This window comes from Limanda limanda, chromosome 4 (genome assembly GCF_963576545.1).
Source record: "Limanda limanda chromosome 4, fLimLim1.1, whole genome shotgun sequence".
NCBI lineage: Eukaryota > Metazoa > Chordata > Actinopteri > Pleuronectiformes > Pleuronectidae > Limanda > Limanda limanda.
The window spans coordinates 30,173,476-30,199,516 of NC_083639.1; the positions used below are offsets into that span (position 1 = coordinate 30,173,476).

The 26,041-nt window shown below is 41.2% G+C and overlaps 2 protein-coding genes across 2 annotated transcripts; both read left to right on the plus strand.

Moving 5' to 3' along the window:
* Nucleotides 1-971: 971 nt before the first annotated feature.
* On the plus strand, nucleotides 972-17,918 carry LOC132999948 (uncharacterized). Its single transcript, XM_061069756.1, has 3 exons — nucleotides 972-1,306; nucleotides 12,458-12,796; nucleotides 16,840-17,918. Exons 1-3 carry the CDS (start codon nucleotides 1,042-1,044, stop codon nucleotides 17,016-17,018), a joined length of 783 nt encoding a protein of 260 aa, XP_060925739.1. The 5' UTR covers nucleotides 972-1,041; the 3' UTR covers nucleotides 17,019-17,918.
* Nucleotides 17,919-19,119: 1,201 nt separating this feature from the next.
* On the plus strand, nucleotides 19,120-25,776 carry LOC132999940 (gastrula zinc finger protein XlCGF57.1-like). The gene is made up of 2 exons (XM_061069748.1): nucleotides 19,120-19,488; nucleotides 23,070-25,776. The coding sequence occupies exons 1-2, from the start codon at nucleotides 19,224-19,226 to the stop codon at nucleotides 24,410-24,412; spliced, it is 1,608 nt and encodes a 535-aa protein (XP_060925731.1). The 5' UTR covers nucleotides 19,120-19,223; the 3' UTR covers nucleotides 24,413-25,776.
* The last annotated feature ends 265 nt before the right edge of the window (nucleotides 25,777-26,041 follow it).

Sequence of the window (26,041 nt, forward strand, 5' to 3'; positions counted from 1 at the left end):
AGGTAATAAAAGTGATTGCGCCACCTACTGGCAATAGGAAGTAAGCTTTGTTTTACAACTATTATTCGATTTACATGAAATTTTCACAGTGTAATGTGCAATTGATAGCCTGGACCGTAATGAGCAATTAGCAGGCAAGGATCGACATCACGTGACGGACGCAGGAAGTGAAGCGTATGTCCTCGTCGCAGTGCGCAAAACGCAACCAACGTGAGCACACTCCATTTTACCTGCCCCTTCATTCGCTGAGACAAATCACCAGGTGTGAGTCAAACTCCTGTTACTATAAAAACCTGCTGTTAACTTTGACAAAAACATTTTGAAAAAACACCTTCTGATTGATCAATTTTATTTTAAATGTTTTATACAGGAAAAGGAAGAAAGTGGGACATGATCTGATTAAGATATAATATACAAATTTCCTCAGAGGGGTACCAGAAGGACTCAAACAATGTTGACTCGTGAACATTTTGTGCTCCGTTCAAAATGAGACGAGACGCTCCCAGTCTCAGTAGCATCTGTAAAAGGACGAATGTATTCATAATTTACCATATTTGGAAGCTGATTATGAATACATTCGTCCTTTTACAGATTTCCCCTTTCATTTTCTCAGTTATTCTACAGTAAAAATACACAAAAATGTATCTCAGCATAGTCGGAGACACCATGAACAGGAATCCACTCGAAGTAACTTATAACCTCTCAAGAAATATTATTAATCAGCTTCCAAATATGGTGACATTATGAATACATTCGTATTCATTACAGACTTGCCCTTTAATTTGCATTAAAAATACATGATAATTGACATGAGTAGGTACGCCATGAAGATTGAAAAAAAAAAATCCAATAAAATAAAGTTGTGTTTTTCTTAATTTTGGGCCGTTTCACCCAACCATGCTGTTTTACCGTAAAGCCACAAGTAGACGCGCAAAAAAAAAACCAGCGGGGGCGGCTGGCTTCCCAGATGACGGCTCACTTTGCTGCGGTGCTGGCTCGCTTCGTCCACTCCGAGACTCAAAGTGCGCAAAGAGGAGGAAGATGTGCGACGTGCAGCTGCTGCGGGAGTCGGTACATGAGCGGATCAGCGCCGCCGCCGAAGACTTCCTGCTGCAGCTGGAGAAAGGAGGAGAAACGGCTCGAGTCCCGGAGCTGAGAGCGATGCTAACCGAGCGGCTAACGGCGGCGGCGGAGGAGATCGTCGCGGTGTTCGAAGACAGAATGGAGCGGTCCGAGCGGGAGATCTGCCGCCAGAGGAGGCTGCTGGAGGCCGTGATGAAGCCCGAACTCCGGCTGCACCGAGTTGGTGAGTCCCTCGAGGAGCCGCTCACAGGCTAACGCTAGGTAGCTTCAGCTCTGCTAACGCTAGGTAGCTTCAGCTCTTCTAACGCTAGGTAGCTTCAGCTCTGCTAACGCTAGGTAGCTTCAGCTCTGCTAACGCTAGGTAGCTTCAGCTCTGCTAACGCTAGGTAGCTTCAGCTCTGCTAACAGGAGAACAAACACTCCTTAAAGGGAACGATACGTTTAAAGCAATGTCTGGTTGGTGAAGTTGGTGGAATGTGTAGATCCGAGGATCAGGAGCTTTGACCCTAAGCTGCCGCCAGGGGTCACGTGTCCTCGATCATCATCTGCAAGCTGCTGTTAGAAGCTCAGCTCACATCTGGGCTGTTCTGCATTTTGGCTCCTTTTGTGTAAAAAGTTCTCCAGACTGCTTCGTCTCATCCTGAAAAACAGACACATATTGTGTGAATAATTATGATACTGGCATATTTTACAGTGAGTATAATTTCTACATCACTGTTGTGTCATATTAATAACAATCAGTCGTGTACAAAGTACTTGAAAGCCATACTTCAGTAAAAGTACAGATATCTTCCCTGAAAGTGACCTCGGTAAAAGTAAAAGTCACCAGTCAGAAAATGACTTGAGTAAAAGTCTTAAAGTAGCTCATATTAAATGTACTTAAGTATCAAAAGTATCTGGTGTTGAAATGTACTTAAGTATCAAAAGTAAAAGTACAAGTATCAAATTAAAAATGTAAAGTGCTTTTTATAGTAGGCCTACACAGAAACAAAACAACCAAAATTGTTCTATTCAGGCTTTATTTCAACTGATTTCAATTATTATTTATAAAATAATATAGAACTCATACATGAACAAGTGAAATTGGAAGTGATGAAACTTAAAATAAATATTAAATAACATTTTCTTACTTTCTAACAAAGAACTTTAACCACTTTAAACAAAATGTCGGGTTGTATTGTTACCGTGCCATGACAACCATGCCATATAACAGGACTTAAAGCGACACTTGTAGAACATGAACTGACAATGCATAAAATTACAAAACCCAACAGTGTTTTTTTCCTTTTTGTTTGTATTTACAGTGATTGATAAGGTCTGATTTTGAGACCCGTTTCACCACGCAACTACACGACCCAAACCTATACCAAAGTTTACAATTTTGAAATAAGCAGACCTAAAAACTCAATGCAGTGGTTAAACTTTGGTAGAGGTTTGGGTTGTGTAATTGCATGGTGAAATGCCTATAATGACTTTAATTTGTCATAGTGCTTTATTAAAAGTCAACAAACTTGTGGTTCATCTTCAGCAGAAGTTGATTCTCAAAATTGCGTGAATCCAGCCGAACTCTTCGAGGGCTGAAGACAAGTCCTGCATAGCTAAACAGTCGTTCACAGGCTGCAGAGGCAGGCAGAGGTGTGTTCAGCTTAACAGACAACTTGCAGACAGCAGGGAACGTCTTCAGTACATCCATCTGATCTGCTGTAAGGGCCAGGTATCCATCTAGTTGCTTGGAGCTGTCTTGAGTAACGCGAGAGCTCTTCAGCGAAGAGAAGAAGTCTCCCTCATCAAATGAGCTGGATCTAGTGGCTTCTCCTGACAATGAAGGATCCGCGATCTGCTCCTTGATGTAGTCCATTCCTGAAATACAGGGAGGGTCAAAATAGAATTAGTACAGCTGAAATACCATTAACCCTGATTTCATGTACACTCACATATTATTTTCCTTTACAAATGTCAACATTTATCCTCTTCATTTGTCTTACCGATTCTGATTGTAGCAATATCGTTCGTCCATGCAGTTCTAAATTTAGGGAGGAGAATAGCAGCGGCAACCAATTCAGGGTCTGTTGACATGTGGCCAAAGCGGTTGTTTACTCCCACTTGTAAGGCTTCAACCAACGGCTTGCAGTACTTTAGATGGAGCTTGGCTTTCTCCAGTTTTGAACTGAACAGGGTAATAGTCGGAAGCAGCCATCCCATCTGGACATTCGTTTCGGCCTGAAGAATGTTGATGGCCTGGGCGACTGGGCTCATGGTGGTGACATACTCAGTTAGGAAAGTGAGTTCAACTGGATTGAACCTGTTCGGAAAAAACAAAACATCAGTGTTTTACCACGCTGCATTAATATTTTATCCAAATAATCAATAGCTTATTCATCTATTAGGTTTTAGGCTAAGGTTTTAAAGTAAATCATGTAGCCAATTCTGGGGTTGTCTACCGGTTCCTATTGTGGCTCAGTTTATTGGGGCAATAAAATATTTTTACCACTACTGGAGTTGCAGTAGTAGATAGATTGTTGAAAGCTGAACAGGATTTGTAATGATGGATCAAAAGTGGATAAGTAATTTCCCCTTAGGGATCACTACATATGCCGGATTTTTTCTAAGGGGTCAAGAACAATATATAAAAGTAGGTGTTGCTGTAATAGGTAACAAACCAGGGACATTCACCAAAGCCATGACATAAGCATTACTATAAATTCAAATTCACACAACACATAATCCCAACTTACATTGGAACCTTCAATTCTGTGCAGACAGCTCTCAAAGCTGTCTCTCCCTTGTCTTTCAGAATCTTGAGCAGCCTTTCCACAGCCATAAACAGTGAGTTCCACCGGGTGGCATTTGGACGTAGCAGCTGGATGGAGCAGAGGTCTTCCACTGCTTCAGCTGCTAGAGTGGATCGCCCACATTTATTCCAGAGTCCATGACACTTGCTGAATGCTGAGCGATGCAGTTTTTTGTATGCATCGTTGGCAGTTGCTTTTTCAGCATCGACTGTAGAGACCAAATTGAGCAGATGACAGGCACAGCGTTGATGCTTTGGGAGCTCAACTTCCAAGCCATCATTCTGATTTAGGATCTCTGACACTTCAGCAAACTCCACTCCTTCATTACCCTCATTCTCTTCTTCCTCCCCTGGTTCTGCATCACCGCAGACTTCATTGTTGTTTGTCTCCTCCCCGAAAACTTTGAAAGCCTTTAGGAAGTTGGAACCGTTGTCGGTGGTTGTTGTCACAATTTTGTTCCTGATTCCATATTCTGAATGGATATCATTGAGTGCGGTGGCCAAAACATCAAAGGTATGGGAACCTCTCAAATGTCTACAGGTCCAGGGCTGCTGATTTTCTGGTTAGGCTGTCAGGGTCCACCCAGTGGGCAGTCACACCAATAAAGCTCCTTCTTCTGACTGACCAGCAGTCTGTAGTGGTGGCGATGTGATCCACAGCCCTCATGGCCTCAGATACCAATATTTTCATTTGCTTGGCGACAGCTTCAATCCTCGAACGCAGGGTGGCCCTTGAGATGAATTTAGCATTAGGCTGTAGATCTGTGACAAAGTCTCTAAAGGCTTGATTTTCCACTGTAGAAAATGGCTGGAGCCCTCTGACAACAAACTTCACCACAGCTTTGTCTATTGAGCTTTGAGAGATGGATCTGGCATTCACCAATGTGGTCTGTTTGAGGATGGAAGTCCCATTTTCCAAAGCCCGTTTTTTCTTTTCAGTGCCGTCAGCTCCTCGTATTTGGTTTTATGATTTGCATGCTTTCTCTACATCAAAAAAAGAAGAGAAAAATATCAGTTTGATGCTCATCACACAGCAGTTATTACAATGACAGGCAGCCTACAGTTTGTTTAAACATGAATTTTATTGTTAATACATTTTAATATCCCTTTCACAGCAGAAATTTTGACACTAAACTAGTAGGGTTGGGTAAACAGTTATTATCAATGATATCGGCAGATGAATATATTACATTGTATATAAATAGAATTGCATCTTTCCTAGGTTACTGAGGTAGGATATGCAACTATATGTTGCAGCCAGAGAATATAAATGGGAGAATAAATTACCAACTGCACTCAGACAATGGACATACAGAATATACATAGATTCAGCAGAAAGAATATACTCTACAAATAGCTGTAAATGTAGTGAACTATAACAATTATGAGCTACATGCAATCCAAACAACAATTTGTGTATGCACGCCTACACTTGGACCATACATGGAAGCGCATGCACGTGTCTACTTTGTAGACACGCATGTTAAGCATGTTGAGTAAAATGCTCAGCTGTATCTGTTCTGTTGGCAAACTATATTTTACCAGCGAGACTTTTGCACTTATTCCTGGCACAATACATAACATGACTCTGGCTGCCATTACTTAATTCACTTACCTGAATGTGTTTTTTGAGGTTCGACGGAGAGTTTTGAAACGCCATTATTTCCGTCTCCCTCGGTAGACACATGAGGCACTTCATTCGATAGGATGCATCTTGTATCCCCACGAAGGCAAACATGTTCGCGAGATACGGCCACGGGTGTGGTTGATTTAATTCTTCGGCGGTGTCTTCAACATCAGCGATAGATGAGGTGGATGAGGTAGCCATGGTGGTTTCAGGGTTTGTACGGTCATGGAAAACCTGGAAAAGTCATGGAATTTTAAAATGTGTTTTTCCAGGCCTGGAAAAGTCATGGAAAAAAATAATCTCCCAAAAGTTTTGGAAAAGTCATGGAAATTTGTTCTATTCTTATTTTCATGTCCTTCGTTTTAGGGATGGGCATAATTACTCGACTATTGATTAATTGATCATTAAGAATTTCATTGATGACATTTTTTCATCAATAAACTATTGCATGTTCGCTATGTGACAGGAGGTCGGAATATCCGAGTTGCCCTGAACGCAGCACAGCGAGGCTGTTAGCAGCTGGAGGAAGCAGCCCGGAGCTAAGCCTCTGCTGCTCGGCTTCATGTCCGCACACGGACCCTCAGTCCACGCGGAGGGTAACCCGGACAGACCCGGGTCTGGGTGAGGGGTTCCGGGAGTGAGGGCGTGACAACGACCGGACTGAGAGGTCGAGAGCCGTCAGATCGAGCTAGCTCTCAGCGGCTAGCTGCTCTCTCTCGGGGCTCAAGATTACAGCAGCGCATATTTTCAAGTGTAACATTGAACGGATCCCGTTTAACTGCCACAAGAGTTGTTAATCTTGTAATAAAGATCTCAATGAGGAAAGACGCTGTTTTTTCTATTTTCACTGCATTTTAATATAGGCTATAAATAGTGAATTTTAATATAAAAATATGAATGATTAATCGAAAAATCGATCGTTAATTCTTCCGACGATCGATTAAGACAATTTAATCGAATGCCCATCCCTAGTTCATTTACGCTGAGTTTTAAATAATTCATATATTTTTAAAGAAATATGCTCAAAATATAAGCAGGCATACTTGGGTTTGTGTCATTTAAGGTATACTGTATGCCTTGGAATTCTCATTGTTAGTTTGAATACTACATTTTGTCACTTTTTCGCGTATACACAGAGATTTCACGAAATGTTCGGTCATGGAAATTTGGTTTAAAGTCATGGAAAAGTCCTGGAAAAGTCATGGAAATCCATTGTTCAAAATGTGTATGAACCCTGTGGTTTACTCCGGTGTAGTCGGGTTGACGGCTAACTGCTTATCTCCCGTGCCGCCCTCAAGTTATCCTCGCGAGACACCGTCGGTTCACGCACAGTCCGGATAATCCAATCGCGATGAGAGACAATTATAATTATATTCAGATTTTAGTTTGTAACGAGTAACGAGGTGTTCAATGAAAATGTAACAGAGTAAAAGTATATATTTTTTCTTTTAAATGTAGTGGAGTAAAAGTAGAAGTCCTGATGAATAAAAATACTCAAGGAAAGTATAGATCCTCAAAAAACTACTGAAGTACTGTAAAGAAGTACTTCTACTCCGTTACTTTACACCACTGATAACAATAGACCCTATTTGTGAGAAGCTTGATTTCAAAACGATTGCTGTGACACACAGATGAATAAATCCATGTTTGTCAAAGCAACACTTTCCCTGAACTGGAGAATCTGGGTTTTATTTAAATTAGGGCTGCACATTTAATCGAATTTTAATCGCGATCACGATTTTTGCTGTCTCAATTAAATGAGCATGATCGTCAGCGATATTGACGTTTAAAATGCGTGCTCTGCTACGTTGGTAGTTGACAAATAAGGGTGAAACAGTATTTTTTAAATAAAGTTCTAATGAGGATTACAGTTGTATGAAATTATAATGTTCAAATGCTGAATTTTTTTAAACTGCTAGTATTCCGTGGATTTTTGTATAATTTCATTGTGGTCGTCACACCGTAGGACATTTTCATCCTTGTGGCCATTTTAAGTGATTGCTATACAAGACTGACCTTAGCTATTATGCTAACTGAATAATAACACAGTTTAACCTTAATATGTTTAATTAAATAAAAATTTTAAAAAAAGTTAAAAAAAATGTGACACATTCATTGTCTGACAGAAAGAGTGACATTTATGAAATAAATCAGAGGTTAACAGTCAGCTTTCAACATACACAGTGCATTCCAACATCTGGGGGACTTCCTGGTAGTGGGATAAACTAAGGGCCCCTATAGTTGTCCATTTAACTGCCGTTTCAAAAATCTGATTTTCCATGTCACGCCACAGGACAGCATCTGTGTTACAAAAGTTATTTTGCTGTAAAAACTAATATACTAGTTTTGTGCATATTAAAACCTAATATTAATAAAGTCATTATAATGCCAAGGCAGTTATTACCTGCTCCAGATATTTCTGTTTTATTTTGTTAATATGTAAGTTTAAAACAAAGTACCATAACATGCATCACATCCATGTGTTGTTTAAGTGGTTTAATGCATCTAAATAGACATTCACACTTAGTTACAGAAAAATCATGCGTCGTGTCATCCACCCACATATCAAAACATGCGCTACCTCAACTAACAGTCAGCCAACCACCAGGGGGAGACCGAGATGGGAGGTTTCATGCGCGCAGCGGCAGCCTCAAGAAAAGTTCCGTCTGCAGTCGACTCCGGTATTAGTAGGAGAGTAGAGACACAGACAACAACACAGAGAGCAGACGCTCACGGGTGACGTGTGAAAGGTAAATCAAATGTCAAGAGCAGAAGGCGAGGAGTAGGGCTGCTTGATTAAGGAAAAAATCATAATCAGGATTATTCAAACGATTATTAATATGTGCCCTTATTCTGTAGTCTATGCTTTATTTTTATTTTTAAATTATAACCGGAAGTACCAGTCACTTCCTGTTTCGGTAAACACCGATTACGGCTGCGTGTCTTATTCCTCCATGAAACCGGGATATCGGTGCCCGGTTATTCAAATCCTTAATGATGGCAACATTGACACTACAAAAACACTTTGTAACTGTGAACTCAGTTCCCATACAACATAACTTTTTTACACTTTTTGTCGATCAGACGGGGCTGCCCTCCCTCTGCCATTTTCCACTCGCAAGGTTTTTTTAAATACCTCCGGTCACCACGCACACAACTCGCCTCCTTCACTTCACAGCTGCTTGAGAGTGAGTGCCAGTCAGCGGGGCCGCGCTGAATGCTCCGGGGGAGGGACCGAATTGCGAATGCGCGTCTCTTTCGAAAGAAATGCCAAATAATCGTTTCAACTCGATTATAGTAGTTTGGAGATCGTTTGACCCAATAATCGTAATCACGATTAAATTTCGATTAATTGAGCAGCCCTAGCGAGGAGCTACTCCCACGAAAAGGATCATCATCCGTTGTCTGTCGATTTTTGGATTTAACGAACAAATCATATGCACCAAGTGTGTTAGAGTTGTGTCTGCGCCGCATAGCAATACAGCTAACTTTTTCAACCACCTGAAAAATCACCACAAACCACAGTACGGCGAATGCATTAAGGCCAAAGCTAACGTTACCTCACTGAATCTACGTCGATGTCCAATGTCAACCCAAAAAACCATAACAGCGACCCTGCATAGCGCCACAGCGTATCCATCCACCTGCTTTCTTTTAAAATGGAGCCCTTAGTTGAGATAATGAGGCTTAAGTTTAAAGGGGACATATACTATGAAAATTCCACTTTTGTAGTGCTTCTACACGTTAATTTGAGTATCTAGCATGTCTACCGTCCCAAAAACTCTGGAAAAAAACAACTCCCGCGATTTGTTGTGGTTCCTCTATGTCAGAAATATACGCTAGAGTGCGTCCAATGGGATCCGACTGGAATACACGTCATAGTCTTGCTACACGGCCCGGCTCCACCGGCCCGGTTAGCTCGCGAGCTAACGCTAGCCGGGGAACACTCAAAACACGTCAATCTGAGGAGCGCTGCTTTAGACAGGGTAAAAAGGGTGCTGTTTTTAATGATCCTTGTGGTATTTTGAACAAAATATGTTTCAGACATTTCATTAAGACCCCAATGAACCATATCAACTGCAGTAAAATGGGCATAATATGTCTCCTTTAAGGGGAATAAATTATACTGTAACAGTTACAGTATAATTTATCAATTACAAGGTTAGGCCGCCTAACACATGGTTACTGATAGGCCTGAATTGTTATTTGAATAAGGTGAATAAGAACTGTATACATTTTATTTTGATGCAAAAGCGTGTACATTAACTGGAAGGTAGCACAACATGGAAGTGAAAGCAGTGCTCTGTGGATTTAATTTTGGGTAAAAAGTGTTGATACTATTTTAATTATATTTTCCTTCTACGAGATGCACTGTGATAAGGACGAGTCTGATGCAATGATTTGTACATTAGCCAGAATGTAGCACAACAATGGAAGTGGAAGCAGTATTCTTGTTCATTTAAACGTGAAAGTGCAATAAAAAGATGTTGTCACTAAAATTAATGAATAATCGTGTTAAATAATCGTGATCTCAATATTGATAAAAAATAATCGTGATTATGATTTTGGCCATAATCGTTCAGCCCTAATTTAAATACAAAAATTGGTTTACAACATGGAGTGATTCAGTCACTAAAGTTGTGCAGTGAAGATGATCCCTGCTATCCCAGTCTATTCCATTCCATGTGTTGATAATCATAATATATTACACTTGTTTCAGGACAAAAAGTAAAACTTGCGGTTCTGTCTCGCTCCAGATGCCATCTTGAGAAATCTCCCCTGGATGCTCCAGCTTCAAGTGGTCGTGCATCACGGTTGTGCTGCTGTGATCATTTTGGATTTGCAGAGTTTACAGAGAAACATGTTGTTTGGTCTCCGTCTAAAAAACTCCCAAACTTTAAATGATCGTGGGCTATTTGTTTCCTGGCTTCAGTTTGATCTTTTGGTGAATCAAAGCTTTGACTCGACGCAGCCATCTTCCTTCCTCCTAATGACGTCATCACTAGAAGACCAGACAGAGATGAGAAGAGAGTTTGTGTTGATAAGAGCTGACGACGGTGTTGGGGTGATGTAAACTGATCACATGATCTATGCAGCGGAGTTAATATGTCACTTCCTGTCTCTATCTGCTGCTCCTCCTTCACCTGAATAATAAGGAGGATTTGATGCTGTTGTGAACAGAGACAATTCTCTGGTTTTTATCCACAGGTCATATCTGAAAACAGCTTAACCAACTAACTAACCTCCACTCGCCCTGCTCTGCTCTGTTAGTGTCCTTATTTGTTTATTTTACCTCAAAATATAAAACTTTTTTACTTCCAGTGTTAAATGCTTCTAAATTTACGAGCTGTGTCGAGATGTTGAGGTGATGTGAGGGAAATTCATCTTGAAATTTGAAATAATGAAATTCTCAGACTGGAGCTGCTTTTGAGTCTTTATAATAATAAGCATTACAGAGTTTATACAACAAGCACGGGTGCTCAAAATGGAACAACTGGCCTCAAGTTCACAAAAGCCAGAACTTACACAAAGAGGCGTTACATAACACATATGATAAAAAGAAGACATGAGATCATCATCTTTGTCTATCTGCTGATCTGTCCGTCCGCTGTACCAGTTGGAAGAAAACATCACCAATGTTGTGCAATAATGCTTAAAAAGTGATACCATAAAATGGTGTGCCTTTAGGCATTCAATACATTTGGTTATCAAAATTAAATATAAAACATTAATATTTAAATATAAATATTAAATCATAACTTTAATTGGTTAAAGTTGTCTCGGGTCACCACCCGTTGAAGGAAGGGAAAGGATAGCCAATTTATTGATTAAGATCAGTCTCATTTAGACCTAGTTCAATTAGAAATCTCAATATTTACTATTAAAGATTATATAATGAACAGTAAAGGTTATATAGTTCTTGACAGTGTAGCGGTTGGCAAAATTCACTTATGCAACATTAATGAAAAAACATTTGTGAAGGAAAATATTTATTATGAACATAATAAAGTATAATAACACAAATTATTAACAAGTGTACTAACTTACAAAGATGTGTATGTAAATAAGGGTGCTTCCCAAAATGGCTGACCAAAGTTCACACCTTCAGCATGCTTTCAACATGGTGGTTTGGCCCACTAAAGTTAACAGGCCCTCCTTTTCTTCTGCAGTGGGGAAGGAAATAAGTAGGTGTAGTGATATGCGTGTGTCTGTGTTGGTGCTAGATCAGAAAATGCAAGAGTCAGAGAGACCTACAAAGGAAGCCTGTGAATGGCCTAACTAACATTAGCTTTCATTTAACTTGTAGCCACAATATGTAGCCACGTATGGTCTCTGCCTTAGCGTTGCTGTGGAGCTGTGCGCTCAGATGCTGGTTCGAAGTCCTTACCTGCAGGACATCAAGTTGCTGCTAGGAGTTTGTAGAGCTTGATTTGAGCGGAGGGTTCCTTGAGAAGATGAGCTGGAAGCTAGACCTTTGCGCTCCTCTTGTAGATTGGAAGAGAAGATGTGCTGGAGCAGTCAGGCCCTCTCCTTGGCGATGCAGGAAGGGAGGCTGGCCGCCTGCCTCTTCGGTTGAGGGAAAGAGAGTGAAGAGAGGGAGATCTTGGTCTTATATAGGCCTGGTGACCTCACAGGTCACAGGGCCAGAGTGACCAATAGGAGGTGAGCCTTGTGGCATTTCACACCTCTGTGTGAGGTTGACCGGAACAAAGGAACATGCAGCATTCTGGGAGCCTGAGGTTTTTGTCTCTCATAGTTCTACTGAATAAGGGGCTATGCTTGTTCTCAGGCTTTGACCACACATGTAACCCTAACCCTAACTTCCCCTCGCCCTGTTCTCCTCTGTTAGTGACCTCATTGGTTTATTTAGCCTCAAAATAAAAACAACACAACACAAATTTTTCAAAACACTTCCGGAAACTCTGAAATGATAAACATGTGTATTTGTGATTCAGTGTGTCCTGCAGACGTACAGCAGCTGATGGTGAAGAAAGAAGAGGTTCCCCCTGAGGAGCAGCAGTGGAGCCTCCTTGTGGACCAGGAGGACCAAAAGCCCCCCCACATTAAAGAGGAACAGGAGGAACCGTGGACCAATCAGGAGGGAGAGCAGCTTCAACAACTTGAGGAGGCTGATATCAAGTTCACATGGACTGCTGTCACTATAAAGAGTGAAGAAGATGAAGAGAAACCTGAGTTGTCACAGCTTCATCAGAGTCAGACTGAGGAGAACAGAGCGGACTGTGGAGAACAAGAACCAGCCAGGAACTCAGGTCCTGATGGACATTTACAACAAGGTACTGAGGACAAGAATGAAGACAGTGAAGATGATTGGATGCAGACCAGGGAACCTCAATCTGGTTTAAATACAAAAAATAGCAAACAGCCTCTAAATGATATGAAATGTAAAACTGGTAAGAAAGCATTTGGTTGTTCTGAGTGTGGTAAAAGATTCAGACAAAAGAGCCATCTAACCGTACATATGAGGACTCATACTGGAGAGAAACCGTTTCGTTGCTCTGAGTGTGGTAAAAGATTCAAACGAAAGTGGGATCTAACTGAACACATGTGGGACCATACAGGAGAGAGACCATTTAGTTGCTCTGAGTGTGATCAAAGATTCAAACGAAAGGGCCATCTAACTCTACATATGAGGATTCATACAGGACAGAAACTGTTTAGTTGCTCCGAGTGTGGTAGAAGATTTCTTCAAAAGGGCCTACTAACTCTACATATGAGGACTCATACAGGAGAGACACCGTTTAGTTGCTCTGAATGTGGTAAAAGATTCAAACGAAAGTGGGATCTAACTGAACATATGTGGGACCATACAGGAGAGAGACCATTTAGTTGCTCTGAGTGTGTTAAAAAATTCAGAGGAAAGAGCGCGCTAACTGTTCATATGAGGACTCATACAGGAGAGAAACCGTTTAGTTGCTCTGAGTGTGGTAAAAGATTCAAACGAAAGTGGGATCTTACTGAACATATGTGGGACCATACAGGAGACAGACCATTTGGTTGCTCTGAGTGTGATCAAAGATTCAAACGAAAGGGCCATCTAACTCTACATATGAGGATTCATACAGGAGAGAAACTGTTTAGTTGCTCCGAGTGTGGTAGAGGATTTCTTCAAAAGGGCCTACTAACTGTACATATGAGGACTCATACAGGACAGAAACTGTTTAGTTGCTCCGAGTGTGGTAGAGGATTTCTTCAAAAGGGCCTACTAACTCTACATATGAGGACTCATACAGGTGAGAAACCGTTTAGTTGCGCCGAGTGTGGTAAAAGACTCAGACGAAATTGCGATCTAACTGAACATATGAGGATTCATTCAGGAGCAAAACCGTTTAGTTGCTCCGAGTGTGGTAGAAGATTCAGACGAAAGTGCGATCTAACTGTACATATGAGGACTCATACAGGAGAGAAACCGTTTTGTTGCTCTGAGTGTGGTAAAAGATTCAAACGAAAGTGGGATCTAACTGAACATATGTGGGACCATACTGGAGAGAGACCATTTAGTTGCTTTGAGTGTGATCAAAGATTCAAACGAAAGAGCCATCTAACTCTACATATGAGGATTCATACAGGAGAGAAACTTTAGTTGCTCCGAGTGTGGTAGAAGATTTCTTCAAAAGGGCCTACTAACTATACATATGAGGACTCATACAGGAGAGAAACCGTTTCGTTGCCCCGAGTGTGGTAAAAATTTTTTGCAAAAGAGCCATCTAACTGAACATAAGAGAAGTCATACAGGTAGAAAGCATTTAGTTGCGCCTAGTGTGGTAAAAGATTTAGACTAATGGGTAATCTAACTGCATATGAGTTAGCCTGGGTGCCAGATGAACTTAGCCCCGCCCACAACATTTGAGTTCAGGAAGTTCGGTCTGGCATTGCTCCGTTGGGGAGAAACTATGATCTAACAGAAGCTGTTCTGACCAATCAAATTGTCAGGGCGGGCTTTATACGATGATGGACAGATGATCTACAGTGATGTAATCAATCAAGTCACCAAACAGCGCTGCCTGCCGCTGGAGAGATGAGATGTGTCGATGCTGCCATTAAGTCTGTTTCAGCAGACATCGACAGCGCATTCATTTTGAAAGAGGAACAGAGGAATGCGATCAAGGCATTTGTAGAACAAAAAGAGGTTTTTGCCGTCCTCCTACGGGATTCTGAAAAAGTTTTATTTATCAGCTGGCCCCGATGCTGCGGCCACACAAGCAGTCATATAAATAAAAAGAGTGGGGGGTGCTACGGTCCTCAGCACAGATGAGACAAAAAGACACATGTTGGGACGCTGTTGTAGTTAATGTTGGAGCAACAAGTAAGTGTATGCCTGAAAAAGATGATTAACTGCTGTTTGACTCCTCGCTGGCCTCCTGCAGAGCCATGACAGCGGAGCTCTGGAAGCGCAGCTTGCGGATCAGCAGCTCCGTAGCGACGGAACTCTCTCAGAGCTTAGCTACCGGCCGGTGCTCTCACAAGCTATCCGTATTCATAGTTCACTGTTGTAAAAAGAGAATTAAGAATCCCTCAACCTGTTTAGTGTTAAACAACTTTTATGTTCCTAGAAAATACAACTCATTGAATAACATGAAATATTTGTGTTGATAGTTATTGTTTCTACTGATTTATGACTCATATAATTCACACCTATACAGTGAAAGAAATAAGTATTTGATCCCTTGCTGATTTTGTAAGTTTGCCCACTAACGAATAAATGAACAATATCCAGAACGTATAACTCACATCATATAAAAGTAATAAATTGATATGCATTTGATTGTGTGAAATATAAGTATTTGATCCACAGATTTTCTATGGAAATAAGGTCCGGAGACTGGCGCGGCCACTCCATGACGTTAAAGTGCTTCTTCTTGAGCCACTCCTTTGTTGCCTTGACCATATGTTTTGGGTCATTGTCGTGCTGGAAGACACATCCACGACCATTTTCAATGTCCTGACTGAGGGAAGAAGGTTGTCGCCCAAGATTTCACGGTGCAAGGCCCGGTCCATCCTCCTCTCGATGTGGTGAAGTCGTCCTGTCCCCTTAGCAGGGAAACACCCCCGAAGCCTTTTCTCCGAAAAGGGCGAGTCCAGTTGATGCCAAAGAGCTTAATTTTGTCTCATCTGACCACATCACCTTCTCCTAAGCTTTCCAAGAATCATTCAGGTGTTCATTGTTAACCATCAGACGGCCTGTGTCTTCTTGAGCAGGGGGACCTTACTGGTGCAACAGGATTTGAATCCACTACGGCATAGTGTGTTACCGATGCTTTTCTTGGTGACTGTGGTCCCAGCTGTCTTGAGATCATTGACAAGTTCCTCCTGTGTAGCTCTGGGCTGATCCCCTCACCTTTCTCATGATCATCGATGCCCCACGAGGCAAGATCTTGCGTGGAGCCCCAGACCGAGGGTGATTGATGGTAATTTTGTGTTTCTTCCATTTCCGAATAAGCGCATCAACATTTGTCTACTTCTCACTAAGCTACTTGCCGATGGTCTTGTAGCCCATTCCAGCCTTGTGCAGGTTTAAGATCTTGTCCCTGGCGTCCTTACAGCTCTTTGGTCTTAATCCATGGTGGTGAGGTTAGAATCTGACTGATTGATTCTGTGGTTGGCGTATGAGTTTGTATAAATGCACAAATAAACATGTACAAATAGACATTTATAGTCTTATTTCTATAGAGCTTAAATAATGAAGTCAATGGATCAATAGGTTCAATATATTTTAATCAATATTTTTTTTAAAGTACATAGAATAAGAGAAAATACTCTATCAATAATGAAATGAGTCATTATTAAATATGTTTATATACATTATGTTGTCAATTTCCTTGCAGTGTCACGATGCAACTACAATTGTGATTTACTCAAACCCGTGTTTGAAAAGAATTAGAGGAACCTGAACTCTTGTTAAACTGGAAGTTGAAGATGTCGTCTTTTCTTAAACATGACAAATTATACTGAAACTGACTAAACTAAACTACTTAATCACAGTAATCTAAATGAAAAGAACAAAGATTAAATCCTGCAAACATAAGAAATCATTCACTATCCATGTCAAGGTTGAAGGGGCGAGAAATTACAAAACATCACATTTTCTCCACACTATTTCTCACAGTTAACTTATTACATTGACAACCAAAAGGATGACACAACATGTGATACACATATAAACATATGTACAAAAAAGATACTTAAAAGAAATTAAATACCTGCCATGAATGACTAAAAACTGAACAATATATTCGTCGAATAGCAGCAATTTCACACTAGGAAACTAACCATCTTTTCTTTACACAAAGGGTAATTTTGTTTTTATTTTTTCTTACAGCTGAATACCCACTGACTTGCACTGGCACTGCTACTAAATGCAAAACTGCGAGAGGCTCCCAGGTTCTGGAAAGAAAAGCACTTGTTAAAACAGATGTAAAGGATCTGTTCAGTGTTAAGTGGATTTCTAGCAAGAAGGCGACAAAATTTGTCTTTCAAACCGACTCCTTCATCAAATGAAAGAAGCAGACGCTGTCTGTTCTTATATCGAGGCTGCAGTGCTGAAAGCTACATGCTCGTATAATCTGTCTTCAAGTGCAGGACAAGGGGAACGCGTCCTGCCGGTCTCTTGTGCTTTCAGAAACAGATCATATATACTGCACGTCTAAGAAGCTCTAATCCTGAGTCCTGGCTCGGTCCTGAACGCTCCGTAAATCCTGCTGAGCTGAAAAAATGCATTTAAATCAGCTTAGTTTATAGTGAAGCCATATACATTAGTTACATTGAGAAAAGTCTTAGAAAAAGAGCAAAAACACGGGCAACATCTGAATTAAATGAGATTTAAATGTGACCAGCATGGAGACGGAGAACAGCCGTGATGAAGTCACTGAATAAAATATGAGAAACGCAATGTTTAACACAGCTTCTGGACGATTGTCTGTCTCCAGTCAGTCAACTGAGCCTCTCACTGAAAACAACACAAAGGTTAATAAGTTAAACAAACTCCACAAACTGAAGCTCCTCAAAGGTCAAAGAGCACTGAATATTTAGACGCATGCTGATAATAAGCTCAGTATTACCTTGATTTTCGCTCAGTTTTTGGTCTCCACCACCTCCTGAGGGAAAAATCTGGTTATTTAGTAGTTCAAACTAACTATGAAAAAACTGACCAAGCTGACATCTCATCCAGTTATGATTGTTAATAAAGATGGACGGCGCCTGTCCACTTCCTCCCGCTGTATAAAAATGAGGTGAAAATATTCCGTGCTAGGTGACGTGTGTGAGCTACACAGCAGCCACCAGGGGGCCACTGAAATGTGGTTTCACTTTTGGGAAATTGTCATGTTATCCATTTTTATGAACAGTTGTACGTTACGTCACGACATGTTACGTTACTTTGCGTTTATTAAGGTTAGTTTGCGTTACATTTTTTCACATGTTTGTAAATGTCTCTTTTTAATGATTCACATACATAAAAATGAATGTCAATAAAACTGAAGAACATATATGTGATGCAGACGTGCAGAACAGGCCTTGCATTTCTTTCTGTGTCTGTGTATGTTCACTGACCGTTGTCATGGTTGCCGGCAGTCGTCTTTGCCAGCAGATGTATAAGAACCCAGAAGTGATGATGACCATGCAGACGGAGCCGATGATGACCAGCACCACAAACAGCTTCCTGTAGTGGCTGCGTGTCTGACTGGGCCGGGACACACAGCGGCTGGTGGCACTGTAGCTCTGGATTCCCACCTGAGGAGGCAAACACGCAGATTCAGTTCCTCCATGTAAAATAATGAAAGTTTCCTGCAGTTGACTTACAACTAATAAACCAGTTTGTAGCCCGGTGATCTTTTGCTAAATATTTTTAAACTATCACTCTTTCAGATTAGCTTCCTGCTAATATTCAGAAATGGAAACTAAAGAGCTACGTCCTTTATTTATGCAGAAAAATCCCTTTGAGAGGATTTAAGCTCTAAAATCGTAAACATAAATTAACACGTAGGTATCACAGTGTGTTTCCTACGAGCAGAAACCTTATAATCCAAATCTACACATGTATACTGTGCTGCAGTTATTTGACCTGAGAGACACAACACAAGAGTTAAAACACAATCTACAAACAGAATGTACTTGAAACGCAGTGAGAGAAACAACTGAAGAAGAAATTGGAAAAGAAGCAACAAAGGAACATGAATACATGTAAAACTGTAAATGGTACACACAGTATATCATGCAGGTAGATAAACTGTACATGCTGGGGTGAGAGTAAAGAGTGTGCAGGTGCAAGTGACTGTGTCTGAATCCCTGAGTTCATTTTCACTAGCAAATAAACACAGAGAAATACATGTGTATATATAGAATGCACTTTTGATTGTATATTCCATATTCACAAATCACAATTAGTCTCATAGGGCTTTAACAAGGTGTGACGTCATCTGCCCTTAACCCTCAACAAGAGTCAGGACAAACTACTAAAATAAACTGTGTGTGTGTGTGTGTGTGTGTGTGTGTGTGTGTGTGTGTGTGTGTGTGTGTGTGTGTGTGTACCGTGGCCAGATGCCACGTTCATCAGGAGCTGCTTGCTGAGGAAGATTACCCATGATCCTTCAGGGCTGTTCATCTTCCAAGCAAACACTCGCTCGATGATCTTCAGCAACCGCACACCCTGGTCCACACGGAACTCCTCCTGTCACACACACACACACAGACACAAAGAGGAGGAAGATGTGCGACGTGCAGCTGCTGCGGGAGTCGGTACATGAGCGGATCAGCGCCGCCGCCGAAGACTTCCTGCTGCAGCTGGAGAAAGGAGGAGAAACGGCTCGAGTCCCGGAGCTGAGAGCGATGCTAACCGAGCGGCTAACGGCGGCGGCGGAGGAGATCGTCGCGGTGTTCGAAGACAGAATGGAGCGGTCCGAGCGGGAGCTCTGCCGCCAGAGGAGGCTGCTGGAGGCCGTGATGAAGCCCGAACTCCGGCTGCACCGAGTTGGTGAGTCCCTCGAGGAGCCGCTCGCAGGCTAACGCTAGGTAGCTTCAGCTCTGCTAACGCTAGCTAGCTTCAGCTCTGCTAACGCTAGGTAGCTTCAGCTCTGCTAACGCTAGGTAGCTTCAGCTCTGCTAACGCTAGGTAGCTTCAGCTCTGCTAACGCTAGGTAGCTTCAGCTCTGCTAACGCTAGGTAGCTTCAGCTCTGCTAACGCTAGGTAGCTTCAGCTCTGCTAACGCTAGGTAGCTTCAGCTCTGCTAACGCTAGGTAGCGTCAGCTCTGCTAACGCTAGGTAGCGTCAGCTCTGCTAACGCTAGGTAGCGTCAGCTCTGCTAACGCTAGGTAGCTTCAGCTCTGCTAACAGGAGAACAAACACTCCTTAAAGGGAACGATACGTTTAAAGCAATGTCTGGTTGGTGAAGTTGGTGGAATGTGTAGATCCGAGGATCAGGAGCTTTGACCCTGAGCTGCCGCCAGGGGTCACATGTCCTCGATCATCATCTGCAAGCTGCTGTTAGAAGCTCAGCTCACATCTGGGCTGTTCCTGCAGTTTGGCTCCTTTTGGTTAAAAAGTTCTCCAGACTGCTTCGTCTCATTCTGAAACACAGACACATATTTTGTGAATAATTTTGATACTGGCATATTTTACAGTGAGTATAATTTCTACATCACTGTTGTGTCATATTAATAACAATAGAACCTATTTCTGAGAAGCTTGATTTCAAAACGATTGCTGTGACACACAGATGAATAAATCCATGTTTGTCAAAGCAACACTTTCCCTGAACTGGAGAATCTGGGTTTTATTTAAATACTAAAACTGGTTTACAACATGGAGTGATTCAGTCACTGGACTTGTGCAGTTAAGATGATCCCTGCTATTCCAGTCTATTCCTATTCCATTCCACGTGTTGATAATCACATTATATTACGCTTGTTTCAGGACAAAAAGTAAAACTTGCGGTTCTGTCTCGCTCTGTAATATCCTCACGACCACATGATGCTTTGTTTACGTTTGTTTATTAACCACTGCACACTGACATGGTAGCATAGCAACGGGCCTCACTTCTTCTCTGGTATTGTCCCTCTAACCCCGTGTCTTATACCTTCACCCCAACGTTACCTCCCCCTAGGGGATTAGTGCAGGTAGGCCTTTCTCTGCATTACTACACAGATGCCATCTTGAGAAATCTCCCCTGTATGCTCCAGCTTCAAGCGCTCGTGCATCACGGTTGTGCTGCTGTGATCATTTTGGATTTGCAGAGTTTACAGAGAAACATGTTGTTTGGTCTCCGTCTAAAAAACTCCCAAACTTTAATTGATCCTGGGCTATTTGTTTCCTGGCTTCAGTTTGATCTTTTGGTGAATCAAAGCTTTGACTTGACGCAGCCATCTTCCTTCCTCCTAATGACGTCATCACTAGAAGACCAGACAGATGTGAAGAGAGTTTGTGTTGATAAGAGCGGACGACGGTGTCGGGGTGATGTAAACATGATCACATGATCTATGCAGCAGAGTTAATACATCACTTCCTGTCTCTGTCTGCTGCTCCTCCTTCACCTGAATAATAAGGAGGATTTGATGCTGTTGTGAACGAGTCTGTGCAGAAAACCTGCTGCTGTGTTGTTCATGTGTGAAACACAAACTCTGGAGAAACTCTGGAGACAATTCTCTGGTTTTTACCCACAGGTCATATCTGAAAACAGCTTAACCAACTAACTAACCTCCACTCGCCCAGCTCTGCTCTGTTAGTGTCCTAATTTGTTTATTTGACCTCAAAATATAAAACTCTTTTACTTCCAGTGTTTAATGCTTCTAAATTTACGAGCTGCGTTGAGGTGATGTGATGGAAATTCATCTTGAGATTTGAAATAATGAAATTCTCAGACTGCAGCTGCTTTTGAGTCTTTATAATAATAAGCATTACAGAATTTATACAACAAGCACGGGTGCTCAAAATGGAACAACTGGCCTCAAGTAAACAAAAGCCAGAACTTACACAAAGAGGCGTTACATAACACATATGATAAAAAGAAGACATGAGATCATCATCTTTGTCTATCTGCTGATCTGTCCGTCCGCTGTACCAGTTGGAAGAAAACATCACCAATGTTGTGCAATAATGCTTAAAAAGTGATACCATAGAAAGGTGTGCCTTTAGGCATTCAATACATTTGGTTATCAAAATTAAATATAAAACATTAATATTTAAAATATTAATATTAAATCATAACTTTAATTGATTTAAGTTGTCTCGGGTCACCACCCGTCGAAGGAAGGGAAATGATAGCCAATTTATTGATTAAGATCAGTCTCATTTAGATCCAGTTCAATTAGAAATCTCAATATTTACTATTAAAGATTATATAATGAACAGTGAAGGTTATATAGTTCTTGACAGTGTAGCGGTTGGCAAAATTCACTTATGCAACATTAATGAAAGAACATTTGTGAAGGAAAATATTTATTATGAACATAATAAAGTATAATAACACAAATTATTAACAAATGTACTAACTGACAAAGATGTGTATGTAAATAAGGGTGCTTCCCAAAATGGCTGACCAAAGTCCACACCTTCAGCATGCTTTCAAAATGGTGGTTTGGCCCACTAAAGTTAACAGGCCCTCCTTTTCTTCTGCAGTGGGGAAGGAGATAAGTAGGTGTAGTGATATGCGTGTGTCTGTGTTGGTGCTAGATCAGAAAATGCAAGAGTCAGAGAGACCTACAAAGGAAGCCTGTGAATGGCCTAACTAACATTAGCTTTCATTTAACTTGTAGCCACAATATCACCACACATATCAAACTTACTATCAACACACACAGAATCAAGTAAACAGTCTTGCATAGTCTAGTATAATTATTAAGCCCAGATTATGTTACCTATCCGAGGGAAAGGGGAAAAGAAGTCGCAGTCCAGTTCGCAATTTCGGTGAAGTCTCCGGTTGGTCGTATGGTCTCTGCCTTAGCGTTGCTGTGGAGCTGTGCGCTCAGATGCTGGTTCGAAGTCCTTACCTGCAGGACATCGAGTCGCTGCTAGGAGTTTGTAGAGGTTGATTTGAGCGGCGGGTTCCTTGAGAAGATGAGCTGGAAGCTAGACCTTTGTGCTCCTCTTGTAGATTGGAAGAGAAGATGTGCTGGAGCAGTCAGGCCCTCTAATTGGTGATGCAGGAAGGGAGGCTGGCCGCCTGCCTCTTCAGTGGGTTGAGGGAAAGAGAGTGAAGAGAGGGAGATCTTGGGCTTATATAGGCCCGGTGACCTCACAGGTCATGGGGCCAGAGTGACCAATAGGAGGTGAGCCTTGTGGCTTTTCACACCTCTGAGGTTGACCGGAACAAAAGAACATGCAGCATTCTGGGAGCCTGAGGTTTTTGGCTTCCTCATAGTTCTACCGAATAAGGTGCAGTGCTTGTTCTCAGGCTTTGACCACACATGTAACCCTAACCCTAACTTCCCCTCGCCCTGTTCTCCTCTGTTAGTGACCTAATTGGTTTATTTAGCCTCAAAATAAAAACAACACAAGACAAATTTTTCAAAACACTTCCGGAAACTCTGAAATGATAAACATGTGTATTTGTGATTCAGTGTGTCCTGCAGACGTACAGCAGCTGATGGTGAATAAAGAAGAGGTTCCCCCTGAGCAGCAGCAGTGGAGCCCCCTTGTGGACCAGGGGGACCAAAAGCCCCCCCACATTAAAGAGGAACAGGAGGAACCGTGGACCAATCAGGAGGGAGAGCAGTTTCAACAACTTGAGGAGGCTGATATCAAGTTCACATGGACTGCTGTCACTATAAAGAGTGAAGAAGATGAAGAGAAACCTGAGTTGTCACAGCTTCATCAGAGTCAGACTGAAGAGAACAGAGCGGACTGTGGAGAACAAGAACCAGCCAGGAACTCAGGTCCTGATGGACATTTACAACAAGGTACTGAGGACAAGACTGAAGACAGTGAAGATGATTGGATGCAGACCAGGGAACCTCAGTCTGGTTTAAATACAAAAAATAGCAAACAGCCTCTAAATGATATGAAATGTAAAACTGATAAGAAAGCATTTGGTTGTTCTGAGTGTGGTAAAAGATTCAAACAAAAGTGTGGTCTAACAAGACACATGAGGGCTCATACAGGAGAGAAACCATTTAGTTGCTCTGAGTGTGATCAAAGTTTCAAACGAAAGGGCCATCTAACTGAACATATGTGGGACCATACAGGAGAGAGACCATTTAGTTGCTCTGAGTGTGATCAAAGATTCAAACGAAAGGGCCATCTAACTCTACATATGAGGATTCATACAGGACAGAAACTGTTTAGTTGCTCCGAGTGTGGTAGAAGATTTCTTCAAAAGGGCCTACTAACTCTACATATGAGGATTCATACAGGAGAGAAACCGTTTAGTTGCGCTGAGTGTGGTAAAAGACTCAGACGAAATTGCGATCTAACTGAACATATGAGGATTCATTCAGGAGCAAAACCGTTTAGTTGCGCTGAGTGTGGTAAAAGATTCAGACGAAATGGCGAGCTAACTGTACATATGAGGACTCATACAGGAGAGAAACCGTTTTGTTGCATTGAGTGTGGTAAAAGATTCAAACGAAAGTGGGATCTAACTGAACATCTGTGGGACCATACAGGAGAGAGACCATTTAGTTGCTCTGAGTGTGATCAAAGATTCAAACGAAAGGGCCATCTAACTCTACATATGAGGATTCATACAGGAGACAGACCATTTAGTTGCTCTGAGTGTGATCAAAGATTCAAACGAAAGGGCCCTCTAACTCTACATATGAGGATTCATACAGGAGAGAAACTGTTTAGTTGCTCCGAGTGTGGTAAAGGATTTCTTCAAAAGGGCCTACTAACTGTACATATGAGGACTCATACAGGTAGAAAGCATTTAGTTGCGCCTATTGTGGTAAAAGATTTAGACTAATGGGTAATCTAACTGCATATGAGTTAGCCTGGGTGCCAGACGAACTTAGCCCCGCCCATAACATTTGAGTTCAGGAAGTTCGGTCTGGCATTGCTCCGTTGGGGAGAAACTATGATCGAACAGAAGCTGTTCTGACCAATCAATTTGTCATGGCGGACTTTATACGATGATGGACAGATGATCTACAGTGACGTAATCAATCAAGTCAGCAAACAGCGCTGCCTGCCGCTGGAGAGCTGAGATGATTTTTGAGCAATTATTCATATTATCCATATTCATAGTTCACTGTTCTAAATAGAGAATTTAGAATTCCCCTTTCACCTGTTTTTATCAGAGTTAAACGATATCTTTGTCCTTAGAAAAAATAACTCATTGAATAACCTGAAAGATTTGTGTTGATATTTCTTTTTTCTACTGATTTGATTTATGCCATATATATTACATACCCATATATACTGAATGTATTTTTCATAATTTCCCCTGTGTCTGGTAAAAAACTTGCCCAAAATTAAACAGACATTAGAGGATTCATACAGGAGAGAAATTAATCGTTTGCAAAATATTTATATAGATTTATCAGCAGCTATCGCTATTATCCATATTCATAGTTAACTGTTGTAAAAAGAGAATTAAGAATCTCTCCACCTGTTTTTATCAGTTAAACAATTTTTATGTTCCTTCACAACACAACACATTGACTAACATGAAAGATTTGTGTTGATATTTTTTGTTTTTACTGATTTATGCCTCATATAATACACACCTATACTGTGAAGGAAATAAGTATTTGATCCTTTGCCGATTTTTCAAGTTTGACCACTGACTAATAAATGAACAGTTGATGATTGTAATGGTAGGTTTATTGTAACATTGACAGACAGAATATCAACAAAGAATATCAAGATCATAAAACTCACATCATATAAAAGTTTGAATTGATTTGCATTTGATTGTGTGAAATATAAGTATATGACCCACAGATTTTGTGAAAAAATGCATTTAAATCAGCGTAGTTCATAGTGAAGCCATATACATTAGTTACATCGAAAAAAAAGTCTTAGAAAAAGAGCAAAAACACGGGCAACATCTGAATTAAATGAGATTTAAATGTGACCAGCATGGAGACGAAATGTAGGTGAAAATATTCTGTGCTAGGTGACGTGTGTGAGCTACACAGCAGCCACCAGGGGGCCACTGAAATGTGGTTTCACTTTTGGGAAATTGTCATGTAATCCATTATGTACAGTCGTACGTTACCCCACGACATGTTAAGTTACTTTGCGTTTACTAAGGTTACTTTGCGTTACATTTTTTCCCATGTTAGTAAATTTCTCTTTTTAATTATTTACTTGTTTAAAATGAATGTCTGAATAAAACTGAAGAACATATATGTGATGCACACGTGCAGAACAGGCCTTGCATTTCTTTCTGTGTCTGTGTGTGTTCACTGACCGTCGTCTTGGTTACCTGCAGACACAACACAAGAATTAAAACAAACCTGCGCCGGTTTTATTTGTCACAAGTAGTCACAATCTACAAACAGAATGTATTTGAAACGCAGTGAGAGAAACAACTGAAGAAGAAATTTGAAAAGAATCAACAAAGGAATATGAATACATGTAAAACTGT

What these genes read in the sequence shown, in the direction of transcription:
- LOC132999940 (XM_061069748.1), top strand. Translation starts at nt 19,224, where the DNA reads ATGTGCGACGTGCAGCTGCTGCGGGAGTCGGTACATGAGCGGATCAGC. An exon ending in ACTCCGGCTGCACCGAGTTG is followed by an intron (nt 19,489 to 23,069) that starts GTGAGTCCCTCG and finishes TTTGTGATTCAG; the next exon opens with TGTGTCCTGCAGACGTACAG.
- LOC132999948 (XM_061069756.1), top strand. Translation starts at nt 1,042, where the DNA reads ATGTGCGACGTGCAGCTGCTGCGGGAGTCGGTACATGAGCGGATCAGC. An exon ending in ACTCCGGCTGCACCGAGTTG is followed by an intron (nt 1,307 to 12,457) that starts GTGAGTCCCTCG and finishes TTTGTGATTCAG; the next exon opens with TGTGTCCTGCAGACGTACAG. An exon ending in TGATGGACATTTACAACAAG is followed by an intron (nt 12,797 to 16,839) that starts GTACTGAGGACA and finishes TTTTTCTTACAG; the next exon opens with CTGAATACCCACTGACTTGC.